The sequence below is a fragment of the Halichoerus grypus genome, chromosome 4, assembly GCF_964656455.1.
Source record: "Halichoerus grypus chromosome 4, mHalGry1.hap1.1, whole genome shotgun sequence".
NCBI classification, from domain to species: Eukaryota; Metazoa; Chordata; class Mammalia; order Carnivora; family Phocidae; genus Halichoerus; species Halichoerus grypus.
The window spans coordinates 132,052,700-132,068,884 of NC_135715.1; the positions used below are offsets into that span (position 1 = coordinate 132,052,700).

The 16,185-nt window shown below is 35.9% G+C and overlaps 1 protein-coding gene and 1 pseudogene across 3 annotated transcripts; one reads left to right on the forward strand and one right to left on the reverse strand.

The window, feature by feature from the left end:
- Positions 1 to 1,655: 1,655 nt before the first annotated feature.
- SPC25 (SPC25 component of NDC80 kinetochore complex) lies at positions 1,656 to 15,661 on the reverse strand. Of its 3 annotated transcripts, none has more exons than XM_036072031.2 (7): positions 15,571 to 15,661; positions 14,580 to 14,732; positions 14,419 to 14,484; positions 9,047 to 9,193; positions 8,491 to 8,595; positions 3,723 to 3,821; positions 1,656 to 1,959 (listed from the first exon to the last, which is right to left on the reverse strand). In XM_036072031.2, the coding sequence occupies exons 2-7, from the start codon at positions 14,716 to 14,718 to the stop codon at positions 1,835 to 1,837; spliced, it is 681 nt and encodes a 226-aa protein (XP_035927924.1). In that variant the 5' UTR covers positions 14,719 to 14,732; positions 15,571 to 15,661; the 3' UTR covers positions 1,656 to 1,834. The 3 variants fall into 3 exon arrangements, with proteins under 3 accessions (XP_035927924.1, XP_035927925.1, XP_035927926.1); XM_036072032.2 differs by having other exon boundaries at positions 15,539 to 15,650; XM_036072033.2 differs by lacking the exon at positions 15,571 to 15,661 and adding an exon at positions 15,237 to 15,384.
- Positions 4,436 to 6,234, forward strand: LOC144381447 (ribosome biogenesis protein NSA2 homolog pseudogene; annotated as a pseudogene).
- Positions 15,662 to 16,185: the final 524 nt, after the last annotated feature.

Here is a 16,185-nt window from a genome sequence, read left to right on the forward strand (position 1 = left end):
ACACTATGTATTTCTGTGGTATCTGCTGCATTGTTTTCTCTTCTAGTTCTCATTTTGATTTTTGAGTCTTTTTTTTCTTAGTGTAAAGCATGCCAATTTTATTTATTTTTTTGAAAAACTGGTCATTACTTCCAATGTTATGTTATTGCTTATTCTGGTCTCTATTTTATTTATTTCTGATTTTTATTATTTGCTTTCTCTACTAAATTTGTTAAGTTTCTTCTTTTTCTAGTTCCTTGGGGTTTAATGTTATTTCAACTTTTTTTCTTAATATAAGCATTTATAGCATAAGTTTCACTCTACCATCTGCTTTTGCTGCACCCCATAGGTTTTCAAATATTGTTTTCTTTCTTGTTTGTTTTGACATATATGGATTTGCTGTTTGATTTCTTATTTGGGCCATTGCTTGTGCATTAGTGTGTTGTTTAATATTTACTATTATTTAATATTAAAAATATAAAATAAAATGTTGGTAGCACACACTCCAATCTCTAGGGCAGTTTATTAACCTTTTATCTCTACAGAGATAATATCAATCAACGGTTCCTAAAAGCTGGTCTGCACAACGGGATTGGTCAGTGACAACATTCCCACCAACCCATAGCATTCTTTTCCGATAAATTCTACTGCTATATGATGGTGAGCAGAGCTCTGAGCCAAGTCCTAGGCATGAGAGGCAACTGAGGGGAAGTGCTCTGAAACTCTCTTCCTACTCTAACTGGATAACTGGCTGGAAAATTCCACCTAGACTTCAGGGAGTAGCAGAAGGAACTGGAGGCATGGAGGCCATTGTTTTGTGGCTTTTAGTTGTGCCCAAGATATCCTGAACCAGTATTATGTGGCTTCCGTTATAGACAGCATACTTAATACAACCGAATTCACAAGGAAAGGATAGTGACAAAAAACAGAATCTTAGAACAAGTTGACATTTTAACTCTACTCTGTGTTGAAGAAGATTCCAAGATGGCAAACTTATATCCAGATGACAATTAAACAGTATAGATGTTATAAAATGGAAATGGATTGTAAATTTTCCACTTTTGGATTTTCAAAAATGTATCTATCCTTTTTTGAGTATCTTAGTAGAATCCTGCTAACCTTCTGATGTGAAGGTTTGCCCTTTATTTTAACTATAGATTCCTTTTGGTGTGAGAGAAAAATTTTCTTTATGATATTAGAATGATAGTATAGTAGTATTTATTTTTGCCAAGTACATTTCAAAATTTGCTAACCTTAGGTTGGGCCCACATTCCTAATTTTTTATTACTAGTCCATGACCTTAAAAAGCTTGGAGGGGCACCTGGGTGGCTCAGTCAGTTAAGCGTCTGCCTTCAGCTTGGGTCACGATCCCAAGGTCCTGGGATCGAGCCCTGCATTGGGCTCCCTGTGGCTCCCCCTGCTTGTACTCTCTTGCTCTCTCTGGCAAATAAATAAATAAAATCTTAAAAAAAGATAAAAAAATAAAAAGCTTGGAAACCAATGAGACACAGTGTTGGTTGTACGAATTCCCATTTCCAGGCTAGCCTTAAACTGCCCATGCCTGCCATTAAAAAATATGTATACACACACACAAACACATATATATATATACATAGTACACTAACTTTCATTTTAGAAAGGACACATTTGACTTTATAAATTTTATTAAGATTTTAATTAAAATAATTTAAAGAAATACACCACACAGAAACGTTACAGAAATACAAAAAAACTATAGGCAAACAATGGATAATAAGAATTCTTTTTAAAAGAGATACACAATGATAAAAAAAGAGAGAGAGAGAGATACACAATAGGGAAGAAAAATGAACAATTTTTATATACTATTCATACATTAATTATAAACCATAGCAGTAAAAGCTTTCCGAACATTGGCAAGAAAAGCCGAGAAATTGTTGGTCTTCCTTACATTCTCTTGAAATTCTGCCAGGCACTCAAGATGAGGAGCACTATCTGACACTAGAAGAAAAAAAAAAAAAAGAAGATAATTTGAATGAGATTTTTTTATGGAAGAGAAGTGTTTCTAATTTAGATGCTTTCATCTAATTCAAATCATTTCAAGTCCATTTTACTGAAATGCTTTGAGCACAGAACAATAGATACAATTGATTTTCATATCCTAACTATCTTTTGGACCTATTCTTTGTTTAATCTCTAAATACTAAAATCTTAAGTACTACGATCTTGCTTTAAAGGTAAACAGGTGGTAGTCAAGGGATTGAAGGGTTTAGTGATAAAGAACAGAATGCCATTTCGCATCATCTTTCTATACATTTTGTTTTAAATAAACTGTTTTAACAGGTGTGTGTGTTGTTTTTTTAAACAGTTAAGTCAGTTTTCTCTGTAAACCTTTGGCTTGACTTCTAGTTTCTGGTCACTAGATCAAAAGAGAACAACTTTCAAAGCCAACTTTTAATAATTTATAATTATGGGAAAAAATCTAAACTTTTATAAGTTTTCATTAGAAAATGTGACTGCTATTCTAAAAGTGTATTCTAATTATAGGGCTTCCTAATCAAATGAGACACAAAGTCACAAGTAAACAGTACAGCTCTCACATGTAGTTGTACAAAATGGTACATCTTGGGACCAAGTCTCCAGTGAGGGTGGTCAAAGGAAAGGAATGATCCAGGTTTCTCCCCCAACAATTTAGTCCTTTGTCCAAGGAGAAGAAATTCGACCATGTCAGATTTCCAGCTCTTTGGTTGAGATCGCTTAGGAAACAAGGACCATGACCACAAGAGAAAGAATAGCGAAGAGCACTTGGTTCAAAATCACACTGTAGATTCTATTTTAATACACTATCAAATACTGTGATACTATGTAGCAAGAGAGAATATACAATTTGGAGAACACTAAAAACCTAGGTATGTGGGTTTTTTGGGTTTGCTTTTTAAAATTTAGCACTCATTAAAAAATATTTACTGAGAGAATATATAAATACAATATACAATATGAATTCCATGAGAATGAGGACCGAGTCACCAGGGTACATTAGGGAGCCAACTCGGCAGCTCTCCTGAGTGTGTATCTGCTATAAATGCTTTAAGATGAGAACACAGGTCTAATGAGCTGAGAAACATTTTCCTGAATTCCAATAAATGAAAAATTACCTTAAAAGGGGCATTAGAAGAATTAAAAAGAAATAAATATATTTCCATTCTCTTCTTGTTCCCCCTATTATCAATCATATATATTCCCCATAAATTGATGACCTTCTGGCCTGCTGGAGAATCAGTAAGTGAGCTAAATTATCAATGTGTGGGATTTTTCAGGAGACAGTAATATTTCTTAAATTGATTTTTGGGAAGATAAATGATCACATTCTGATGACTTAGCATTTGCTTTTAAAATCAACTACTTTCATAAATTATAATATTCATATTTACATAGTTATATCCTTTATAACTTTAGCTTTAAGTTCTCTGAAAGGATAATTCAAACTTGTATATGAAATGCACTGATCTGTGGCCTTTAACACTTTTCTGCCACTGTGGCACCGTGCCGTTCTGAAGAAAAGGGACATATTTAGGATCCTACATAATAACTACAAATCACAACTATACTCACAGGCTTTAGAAGACACTATCCCATGAAGCAAGACCGGCAAAGAAAGCACTACCTTGTGGGAATTACTTTCCTTCCTATTACTTTCTATGTGGAGTCAGATAACATTTGGGGATGCCAATCTTAAATACTAGTTAAGAGATAGGAATACATACCTTCATATTCCTTGGCTTCATTTAGGTGGAGGGAAAACATAAATGGGTTCTCAGGATGCTTAGGGTCAATATTAGTGAATATAAATTGTAATTTATCACCTGAAAAGAGAGATTAGATTATTTGGTATGAGAATATTTTATCGTGCCAAGGGTTTCAATGGAGATGAGCTTTCTCACCTGTCCTTAATATCTATATGCTAAATACATACATACATACATACATATATATATTTAACCAAACCTCCAAATGTACAAGTTACAAATTAGTTTTAAATGAACTGTAGTATAAATATGATTTTAAAAAGCACAACAAAAGAAAATAATTGATACACTGGACTTCATCAAAAAATAAAAACTTTTGTCCTTCAAAGGATATTATCAAGAGAGTGAAAAGATAACCCACAGAATGGGAGAAAATATTTGTAAATCATATCTCTGACATGGATTTAATATATAGGATATATTTTAAAAAACTACAACTGAACAACTAAAAGAAAAGCAACCCAATTCGAAAATGGACAAAAAGGACTTGAACAGATACTTCTCCAAAGAACAGACACAAATGGTCAATAAGCACATGGAAAGATGCTCAACACCGCTAATCACTGGGGAAATGCAAACCAAACTACAATGAGATATCATTTCACACCTACCAGGACAGCTATAACAAAACAAAACAAAAAAAGAACAGTGTGGATGAAGACAAATGCAAGATGGTGCTGAAGCTGTGGAAAGTCTGGCAGTGCCTCAAAAAGTTTAAATCAAGAATTACAGTAGGACCCAGTGACTCTATTCCGAGGTACATACTCAAAAGAACTGAAAATAGGGACTCCTATAACTTTGCCAACGTTTATAGCAGCATTACTCACAGCAGCCAAAAGGTGATAATAACCGTGTGTTCACTGATAGATGATCAGATAAACGAAATATGGTATATACACACAATGGAATATTATTTGGTCATAAAAAGGAAGGAACTTCTGATACATGCTACAACATGAATGAACCTTGAAAACATGCTAAGTAAAATAATCCAGATGCAAAAGAACAAATACTATAGGATTGCACCTATATGAAATACTTAGAATAGGTAATTATAGAGACAGGAAGTAGATTAGAGGTTATCAGGGGCTGGGGGGGAGGAATAAGAAGTTATTGCTTAATGAGTACATAATTTCTGTTTGCAGTGATGAAAAATTCTGGAAATGTGGTGATGATTGCACTGCATTGTCAATGTAATTAATGTCACTGAATTGTACGATAAAAATAGTTAAAATGGCAAATTCTAGGTCATAGTTTTACCACAATAAAAAAATGTACTACTAAACAGATTTAATTTGACCTTTTCTACACAGTAATCCAGACTTAATGCCTATTTTCCAAAAGACCTCCAAATGCTCCCAAAGGAGTAAATGCCCATTAGAAATTAAAAATGGCAGCCACAAAGTAGAAACTCACATACATTTTAATTTTGCTCTACAGCATAAAAAATTAGGAAATCTCATTTTAAAAATAGTTTTAATTAGGTCGCGGCTTGCGTGGAGTCAGCTCACGGGTCTGGGAGACCTGAAAATTGAGAGCTTCTTCGCACCCCAGCAGCTGCACCCGACAGCTCTGCGGCCGTCACCACGCCACAAAATGAATACACTGAGTTACACCGGAAGCGATATGGTTATTGTTTGGATTACCATGAAAAAAAAAAAAGAAAGAAGGTCGAGAGGCTCATGAACGATCAAAGAAGGCAAAAAAGATGATTGGTCTGAAAGCTAACCTCTACCATAAACAGTGCCATGCTGAGACAATACAAATGAAAAAGACTATCAAGATGCATGAAAAGAGAAACACCAAAAAAAAGAATGATGAAAAGACTCCACAAGGAGCAGTACCTGCGTATCTACTGGACAGAGAGGGACAGTCCTGAGCTAAAGTACTTTCCAATACGATTAAACAAAAACGAAAAGAGAAAGTGGGAAAATGGGAAGTTCCTTTACCCAAAGTTCATGCCCAGGGAGAAACAGAAGTATTAAAAGTTATTCGAACACAAAAGAGAAAGAAGTAAACATGGAAGAGGATGGTCACTAAAGTCTTTGTTGGAGACAGCTTTACTCGAAAACCACCTAAATATGAAAGATTCATTAGACCAATGGGCTTACGTTTCAAAAAGGCCCATGTAACTCACCCTGAATTGAAAGCCACCTTTTGCCTGCCAATACTTGTTGTAAAAAAGAATCCTTCATCCCCACTATATACAACTTTGGGTGTTCTTACCAAAGGTACTGTAATTGAGGTGAACCTGAGTGAGTTGGGCCTTGTGACACAAGAAGGCAAAGTTATTTGGGGAAAATATGCCCAGGTTACCAACAATCCTGAAAATGATGGATGCATAAATGCAGTCCTGCTGGTTTGACAGCAGTTTCAGACAAGAAAATCCTTATAATTACTGAAGACTACACACCGATCAGGAAGACCACCATTACTGTGGTGGTTCTGAATACCACCAAACAGCCTTACGTATCTGCAGTCATCAAGAGAAGTATTTATTCTATTGTGAAAAACATTAAAATAGACATTTATTAAAATTAAAAAAAATAGTTTTAATTACAAAAAGTAATATTGAAAAACATTTGTCTTACATTTTTAATCAAAATGAAATAATTACATTAGTACACCAGATTTTAAAAAGAAGATTGATTGATTGATTGATTGACTGATTTATGAGAGGGGTGGGGAAGGACAGAGGGACAGAGAATCTTGAGCAGATGCCACGCTGAGCAGGGAGCCTGACACCCGTCGCAGGTCGCTGGGTTTGATCTCACAACCCTGAGATCATGACCTGAGCTGAAACCAAGAGTCTGTCACTTAGCTGACTATGCCACCCAGGCGCCCCCAGTACACCAGATTTTTAAAAGTGTTAATAGTAATGGGAGGGAAACATGCCAAGGAAAAAAGACTTCCTAAGATAATGAAGGGTTTAATTTGGGTTGTCTTCTTTAAAAAACATTTCCTGACTTTGAGGGCTATGAGAAAGCTTTATTTTTAAATCTAAAATAATTCTAAAGCTTTCTGGTTCAAAAGCACCTCAGGATGACAGTAAGTCCAATGGATCAAAAATTCAGAGCTGGACCCTGTATCTCCCTCTAATCAAAAGGTTATTATTTTTTATTAAAAGCTTATTCCAACAGATGGAGGGGTGGGGCAGAAACAAGACTCACAGATATATAAATCACAGAGCCCAGACAATCAAAGAAATATAATTAAATATACAGAAAAAAGGTTTACCTTTTCATTAATAATCAAAGAAATGCACTTAAAAATAAATGCTCCAATTATATCAAGTCAACTACCAAAAAAAAACCAAACACAAACAAACTTAAAAAACTACAATTCTTGCAAGAAGACCATGAAATGGGTACTCTTTACATTGTAGAGAGGTGTGCACAAAAGAATTAATATGGCAGGCCTGACGCTGCTATCATTAAGAATTTTAGGGGCACCTGGGTGGCTCAGTTGGTTAAGCGACTGCCTTCGGCTCAGGTCATGATCCTGGAGTCCCGGGATCGAGTCCCGCATCGGGCTCCCTGCTCGGCAGGGAGTCTGCTTCTCCCTCTGACCCTCCTCCCTCTCATGCTCTCTGTCTCTCATTCTCTCTCTCAAATAAATAAATAAAATCTTTAAAAAAAAAAAAAAAAAAAAAAAAAAAGAATTTTAGAAAGGCCTGCTTGCAAGTTGGTCATTGGCTGGCGTTGGGGCCCCCCAAACCACCCCAGATTTGAAGAGTCACAAGGAGGAATCATAGGACTCCCCACAGGGTCATACTCACGGCTATGATTTATTAGAGAGAAAGGCTACGGCAAAATCAGCAAAGAGAAAAATACATGGGGTGAAGTCTAGAGAAAACCAGCACAAGCTGCAAGAGTCTCTGATGAGCTTCCCCGGTAGACAACACTTTACACGTATTGTCACATTCAGTGCTAAGGGAATTAAGCACATCCTGTGTGACTCTGCTGGATTAAGACTCTTAAAAAATTATGTCTGAAAAAGTGTTTCTTTTAGACTTTGCCCCAGTGCCTTTTTTGGGCTGATTTTGTTTTGTATCCTCTCTGCAATAAATCTGAGCCATGAATATGACTATATGCAGAGTCCTGTAAGTCTTTCTAGGGAATCACCAAACCTGACGGTGATCTTGGGGACTGCTAACACAACAAATATTGATATAAATTGGCACATATACTACACATAACGCCATTAAAATATTTACATGCTTTAACCCAGTAATGCCTCTCTGGGAATTCCATGGAAATTATACAAAAGAAATGGAGAAGTCTATATTCACTGTAGTACTTCTAAAACCGAACCACAGGCAGAATCCAAAGGTTAAGTTAGAAACAAACCTGTATTAAATGATAGATAAAAGATTGGATAAATTAAGATACATTAACGGAATGAATTATTACACTACCATTTTAAAACTACCATAGGAAGGCGATAGCAACTGGAAAAATGCTAATCATACAATACCAGTAAGAACAAGGAACAAAAATTATTTTCGTGGTGGCAATCATGCCAAAAATACATTTATTAAAATACTGGATGATAAATAACCAAGGCAGCATTAATTATGTTAGGATGATAAAAATGTTTAAATTCTTTCCTATTTTCTAAAAAGTTAATAATGTTGTCATTATTTTCTTTGAAAACATTTTTTAAATTCGCTACTTAAGATATACCTTTCTAATCTCGTATGTTTTACTTACATTAATATACATACCATAAATTTTTCGAATTTCTAGTCCAAGTCGATCTTTATATAAGTCTGCTGATTTCTGTAGTCTTTTCAACCTCTCTTCATTAGCTTTGTTAGCAGCAGAAATAGCTATGATTTTTTTTAAAAATACACATATTTGAATATGAAATGTTTTTAGACAAAGAGACTTCACAGCATAAAAAATGTGCTTAATAGTTCCTGGCAGAGAATGTGTGATCAATAACTCTGTTGCATAAAATATACTATGGCTTCTCCAGACAAATCTTATTTAGTGAAACTGTCTCCCACTCTGCTTAATTAAGCTGCCATATCAATTGCATTATCACTCTGGTTATATTAGAAATCAAAAGGACCTTTAAGTAAAACAAGAGAAAATACAGCCCACTTAGCTAACTTCACACAGCTTCCTTGCAGAACTGAGTGGCTGGCTAGGCCCCTGAGGCATGTCATCCATTTTTAGTAATGAACTGGAGAGAAGGCAAGAGATACAGAATTGTGAACCATCACCACTTTGAAATTTAGGTTAATGTTTTAAATATGTGTATAACTGGAAACTTACTTTCCTTCTTCTTAGCATATTCTTCCTTAAGATCCTGAATATTTGCAGTCAGTACTTCCAGTTCCTGCTTTTTGTCTTTTATTTCAGCAATCAACCTTAACAAGTTATCTTTTTTTTCTTGAATGAGGTTATTCTGCCTACAGATCTCTGTAAGAAACACAAAGTGTTAGCTAGAATATATATACTTTGCTCTCCAACATCTATAACAGATAAGAAATATTGACTTTCATAAGATCAATAATGTTTTAGTTGGTAAGTGCTTCCTAATGGTTCAAAAATTATAAAGAACAAAAAGAAAAAAAATCCTATTCTTTTCTATTTGCATTTGAAAATAAAAGACCCTGCAGCTCTACTCTTCAAATAAGTACATAAATAAAGCTCACCATCAAAGACAACCAAAATCTGGACAATGTTTTTACACAGTGTTTTAAAGAAACAGTTCATTCTAATGCTGTATTAATGATTCTGGAAGACACTAAAAAAAAAAAACAGAAAGAAGTGAAGGAAGAGAGGAAGGGAGACAGAGAGGAAGGAAGGATGAAACCTCATTTATATTTGTAATAAACAAAATATCTAGGAATAATCTAGATCAAGAAATATGTAGGCCCTATATGAAAAAAAGGGCAAAACCTGTCTGAGACATGTATTTGATTTGACCTGGATGTATGGAAAGACATTTTATGCTTCTAAATATTATAAAGATGTCACTATTTCCCAAATTCATTTCTGTATTAATGCAGTCCCAATGGAATTTGAGGGAAGGGAAAGGGAAGACCTAAAAAAGTAACTATAAAATTTATCTGACGATACACAGGTGAGAAGAGTTAAGGAAATACAGTAAGAAAAATAATGAGGAAAGGGACTTGTCCTATTAAATTTAACATCTGTGATTGTGACACTTTTAATACAATAGTGGGGTACCAGCTGAAGAAATGACATACAGTTTAGTTAAAACAAAAACTGCATTTCCAAACAAACATTGGTATATTTAGGAAATTAATATGAGAAATGAAATATAAAAACAAGTGGTAGATGGTTCCCCAAACCGTGCTGAAATCCAAAATAAATTCCATATTTATTAAATATTTAAATATAAAATGAAATCTTACAAAACCTAAAAGGCAGTATCTGAATATAAAATTACTTCTATGGGGAAAGATCTTTTTACTCAAAGGCAAAAAGAAATCAAAGAGAAAAACATATACCAGCTACATAAAAGTTAATAAGTAGGCGAAAAACCTCCTATTTGATTCAAATAAGCATAAAACTCTACTATATGCTAGGAACTTTGTTCAACACCTTATATTTCTGTAAATTTACTTAAATTTCACTATAATACATTTTGTAGATCTAATTTAAAAGAGGAAAAAGGCTCAGCAGATGACTAACGTGCCCAAAGCTTTATTTGCTAGGATGCAATAAATAGAAGACCTGGATTCAAACTCAGGATTTGACTTCAAAGACCATGCTTTTGAGCATTAAATATTCTCCCCCAACTGTTTTTTTTTTTTTTTTGAGATTTATTTATTTATTTATTTGACAGAGAGAGAGAGAGCACAAGCAGGGGGAGCAGCAGACAGAGGGAGAGGGAGAAGCAGGCTCCTTGCTGAGCAGGGAGCCCAACTCAGGGCTCAATCCCAGGACGCCAGGATCATGACCCAAGCCAAAGGCAGCCACTTAACTGAGCCACCCAGGTGCCCCTCCCTTGACTGTTCTTAATCTAAAGAAGACACAAATATAAATTCCTAAGACAAAAACAGACAAAAGAATAAACAGAGGAAATGTAGACTGCAGATGGTTAATAAATATGAAAGACAATTTAACCCAAGTAGTAATCACAGAAATGCAAATAAAGCAGTAACATACCAATTTTAATTTAGTACAACAATGTTTACAAAAATAATAGCTAGCAGTTGAGAAGAATGCAAAATACTAGAGTTCTTGTAGCGTATCTTTGACATTGCAAAACAAGTCTTAAGGATATTCATGTCCTTTGATTAGTTATTTCATTTCTACAAGTTACTTTAAGAAAACAAGATGTGTGCAAGTACTTATATACAAAAGATTATTTTCAGTATTATTTACAATGCTGAAAAACTGAAAACATCCTAAATGGCTCATGGGTAAATTATTAAATACAGTAGATCAATAAGGTAGAATTTTTTTTCAAAGAATTTAGCAATATGGAAAAATACTCTAAAAAAAAAAGTTATATAGATACCATGAACAAAATTATGTCAAAAATACTACATAGCACATGAAAAAGAAAAAAGAAAAAAAGTACGTCACTTTGTTAAATATGATTCTCAACGTTTCAGATAATTTGTTTACTTTTCTGTATTTTCCAAGAATTTGGACATGATCATATATTATGTCAAGTATAATTTAAAAATAGACATTTTATCAGAATTAACAGAAAGAAAACTGCTTTAAAAAAAAAATTCAATTTAAACCAAAACTAAAGCCAAAAACAGTTCAGCCATTTCTTCTCCCAAACCCTGCCTCTGGCAACCACCAATCTGTTATCTATGAGTTTGCTTGTTTTAAAAAAAATTTTTTTTTAGATTCCACACATATCATATAGTATTTGTCTCTCTGCCTTATTTCACTTAGCATAATGCCCTCGAGGCCCATCTATGTCACAAATGTCAACATTTCATTACTTTCATGGCTTTATTCTATCGTGTATATATATATATATATATACACATACCACAATCACTTTATCCACTCATCCATCTATGAACACACAGGTTGTTTCCTTAACTTGGCTATTGTAAATAATAAACACGGGGGTGCAGATATCTTTTTGAGTTAGTTTTCATTTTCCTCTAATAAACACCCATAGTGGGGATCATATGGTAGTTCTAGTTTTAATTTTCTGAGGAACCTCCATACTATTTTCCAGAGTGGCTGCTATAGAAAAATGCTACTTTAAAAAAGGGTAAGTATGTTGTATGACAAAAGAGATGCATATTTAAAGTCCAAAGGTCTCGGTTCCATTCTGGTTTCTCAGTTGTCACCCGAGGACCTTGGTCAAATTACGACTTTGGCGACGCTTATGAAACAAGAATAATAATGGCGGCTCCCTGTATTTACTTCACAGGGCTAGAGTCTCCAATAATAATAATATGGAAACTTCTAAACTATTAATGATACATAAATACCATATATGTCATGTTTTTATTACAACATTTAAAGAACTGTATGGGGGCACCTGGGTGGCACAGGCAGTGGGTGTCTAACTCTTGATTTTGGCTTGAGTCGTGATCCCAGGGCTGTGGGATCAGCACATCGGCCCTGTGCTCAGCGCAGAGTCGGCCTGTGATTCTTTCCCTCTGCCCATCCCCCCCCACCCCTGCTCTCTCAAATAAATAAATAAATAAATCTAAAAAAAAGGTTCTGGAACCTTTCAGAAAGAAAAGAAAAGAGAAGAAAGAATGAACTGTATGGATTTGTGCCAATACAAATATAAGGGCCCTTGATGTTGCATAACTATTATTTTATGTGTACATAGTCAGCTGTCTCTTTTATTCTCTAGGGCAGGTATTTCAAACTTTCACTACTACTCACCACACAAACCCTCCCTCGAATTTTCCTTCCATGTGGAAAGGTTGTTTTATGCTAACACTGGAAAGAGCAGACATTTTAGCTGCACTCTTAAACCTTGTATCTATCAAATGTATGACCTTAGCTAAGTTTCTTAATCTCAGTGAGCTTCAAATTTCTGTCTTGTAAAGATTTCAGGATTTAAGAGCCTGGTCCATAGTAAATGCCGCTCACTTTGAACAGAGGATAAATAGAAGGAACAGATGCTCCAGGTGGGCCAGAATTTTTGGCTAATTTGTTCTCTGCAGTATCTTCCTAGAAGGGTACCTGGCACAGAGTAGCTACTCAACAAATATGTGGTAAGTGAATAAGTTCCCTCAAGCTTGCCGACTCCCCAAATGTATCTATATCAGTATCCTCTCCTGACAGAGTACCACTGGCTCCTTCTCCAATCTATGGTTAATCCAGATTCCCTCCCCTCTATTCTACTACTCATTGTCCCCTGACCCTTTTTTTCAACATCTGTTTCTCCACTGACTTCTTTCCTGCAGCAAATAAACATGCTCATTTTAGGGTAGACACCTTAAAAATTTAAAAAATTCTGTGCTCACTCAGCCCATTCCATTATTACAGCAATTATTACCATGTATTTTAATTGTGGATTCCCTGTCTGTATATTCCACTAAATTGTAACCAGTATGTAGACATTATACTTTGTGCACTGTTGTCTCCACGCTAGACAACTATCAGTCAAATATTCACTGAATTAATTAAACTTAGGTAAATTATATTTCTGTTCAAGCATAAACTGATTTTTTAAAGAAAAACAATTGATAATGCTTTTAGATTTTAGACTATTTAGAGCATATTTTCACTACAGGTCATCTTAAGAGCACACTGAGACTCATAGTAGCAAAAATTGATAGTTTCAAACTTAGGTTTCTAATCCCCAGCAATTCTACAAACCAAGAATGTTTACACACACACACATACACACAAGTGGTTTTCCTTTCTGCTTGTGGTTACAGAAGAAATGAAAACAATAAAAGGGCAAGGAAGCTTCAGGGCAGCTCAGAAAGTAAATACGGGTAAAAGGCTAGCATTATAGCCTACCAGGGTTCCTAAATCAAACGCCTTCAGGGGCCAGATAATAAGTGGGCAAAACAAAGCCAAAGAAATTATTGGGGATTGTAGCAAATTAAAGGACACATGTTCCATCTAAAGACATTCCATTAATACTGTTTAAAACATGGTGCCGTGAAATTTAGCCTGTGGCCACAAGTCTGTGATCTGTGTGATCTGTGTATAAGAATTCAATAAAACCTACACATACACCGTGGAAACTCCAGAGTGGTATAAACGAGAGGGCAAGAATAACAGGAAAAATATGGAGAAAACAGTCAAGAGTACTAACCCTACCCCCAAAGAACTGAGGAACTCCAGCTTTTCAACCCCCAGCCTATGACTTCCAATGAGAAAACAAACTCATTTTTCAAATAACTGGCATTTACACATCAGCACAGATGAATCTCACAAGCATACTGATGAATAAAAAAAGGGACAGAATACACACAAAATGATGCCATTTATATAACATTCAAAAAACAATACTAAATACTAAGAGGTTAGTTCTGGAAGGTGGGAGAAAAGTATACATGGGATGGATGTTCTATTTCTTAAGCTGGGTTGTAGGTACACAAATGTTTATTAGTTTTATATGTATGTGTATATATACACACACACAATACATTGTTTTATTTGTATGAGGGATTGCCTAAAGATGTTCAATCTAAAAAAACTCTGATCTACAGTTTGTCACCTACGATTTTGATATTCCAGAAACATCTCAACCATTCGTTCTTCTTCCTTTAATTTCACAGACAGCTTTTCTGAAAGAGAAATTGGAATTGAAGTTTCAATTCAGCTGAAATAACATAAAAAGCAAGAACAATGAAACAGCATGTTACAAGTTAACTTCAGTTACCTCCACATGCTTTGATGGAGTCTTTGTAGGTATCTCTTAGTCCCACCATCCCACAGGAAGTGTCACTGACAGTGCTTTTGAATTTATTCCAAAATTCGTTTATGCTTTTATCAAATAGTGCAAGTTCGTCCTCTATCATTTTGGAAGAAAATGCTACAAAACAAATAGAACATTATATTTCTTATGAGTCATTGAAATCAAATCAGGCTCATATTCCAATCAAGCGTATTTTGGCAGTGTGACCTTTGCTAGAAAATAGTTAGCAGCTTACTTTTAACTCTAGATATTCCAGGGCAGATCAAGCCACCTGGACTTAACCACCGTTAAGATGCAAGATTCCAGGAAAGACATCTTTACCTCCTAGGGACTTGTCAGTAGTGTAACTGCACAAGACACTCACACAGCTCTATGACCTTGGGAAAATGATTCTGACTCCGTTTTCTCACAAGTAAAATTGGTAACTTATAAGGCGTTTCCAACTCTGACCATCTGAATTCTGGCCTGCATTGCCAGGTCCCAGATGGATGGCCCCCTCTCATAGGATAAGACCCCACATCTAGCCTGTCTCTCCCTCCCACTAAGATCAGGAAAAGTAGCACTAAACAGGCGACTGGAGTGGGAATTTAGTGGGCTTAGTCCAGGAAAGGTACAAGTCACCTGCACTCTCTGGGTCTTGGTGTCCTCTTCTGTAAAACAATGTCCCGTAAGACTGCAGGCTCCACCAGTTTTCTGTACCGCTAAAACCATCCCCAAAACCTAAAACCTTCCCAGGAGGGCCACAGACCTCTCGTTCGCTGAAACCCGGAACCTTTCAGCCTCACCGCCGCCCACCCCGACGAGCAAACAACAAGCGGTGCATTTCAGACCTCGTTCTCGAAAATAAATCCCGCCCGGAAACCCACTTTCCCTTATCGCGACAGGCGGATCGGGGAGCCCTGGTGAGTTCCCACCTCCCTCACCTTCTCCAGGAGGCCTGAGCCCCGCCACCTACCCACAAAAGACCTGAACCAATTCGAGCCAAAACCGGGTCTCCAGAACCAGGTCCCGCAGCCGCGCCGACTTTCCTATTTCAAATCTTAGGGCGCCTTGCTCCTCCCGCCCTCGGGCGTCCATTCGCCTTCGGATTGGCTGATAGCTAGGCTCCTCATGACGGGATTGGTTGATCTAGCCCTCCGGGATTCTCGCGAAAAGATAGGGGAAGTGCATTCTGGGATTTGTAGTTTTTTCTGAGACAAGTCGGACTCTCAGCTCTGCTTCGTAAAATACTAATTAATAGCTCCAGAGGGACTCGCCCCAGCACAAGGCATTCATCAGTTTCAAATAAAGGCTTCTGTAACAAATATAAATATTGAACTTTAATCGCATTCTGTTGCCAAGTATATTCCCTCTTCTTTAATATTCCCTGTAGCTTAAAGTTAATTTAAAAAAAAATAAAGCTAATAAAAATACCATTGCTTAATCTGTCTCATCATTTAATAACTTTTCATTGGGAAGTGGTTGGAACATTACTGTCTACTGGCTTCTAATATGAACGTTTCCAAAATTTCTTAAGTCTCTGTTTTTGACCATGTGAAACAGAAACAAAGAGCAGTACCTAGTACTGGTA

Excerpts from the sequence above, each read along its gene's own strand:
- SPC25 (XM_036072031.2), bottom strand. The coding sequence starts at position 14,718 with ATGATAGAGGACGAACTTGCACTATTTGATAAAAGCATAAACGAATTT. Across the intron at positions 9,194-14,418 it reads GTTTCTGGAATATCAAAATC|AGATCTGTAGGCAGAATAAC; the intron begins GTAGGTGACAAA and ends TGTTTCTTACAG. Across the intron at positions 1,960-3,722 it reads TGAAGCCAAGGAATATGAAG|TGTCAGATAGTGCTCCTCAT; the intron begins GTATGTATTCCT and ends TTTTTCTTCTAG.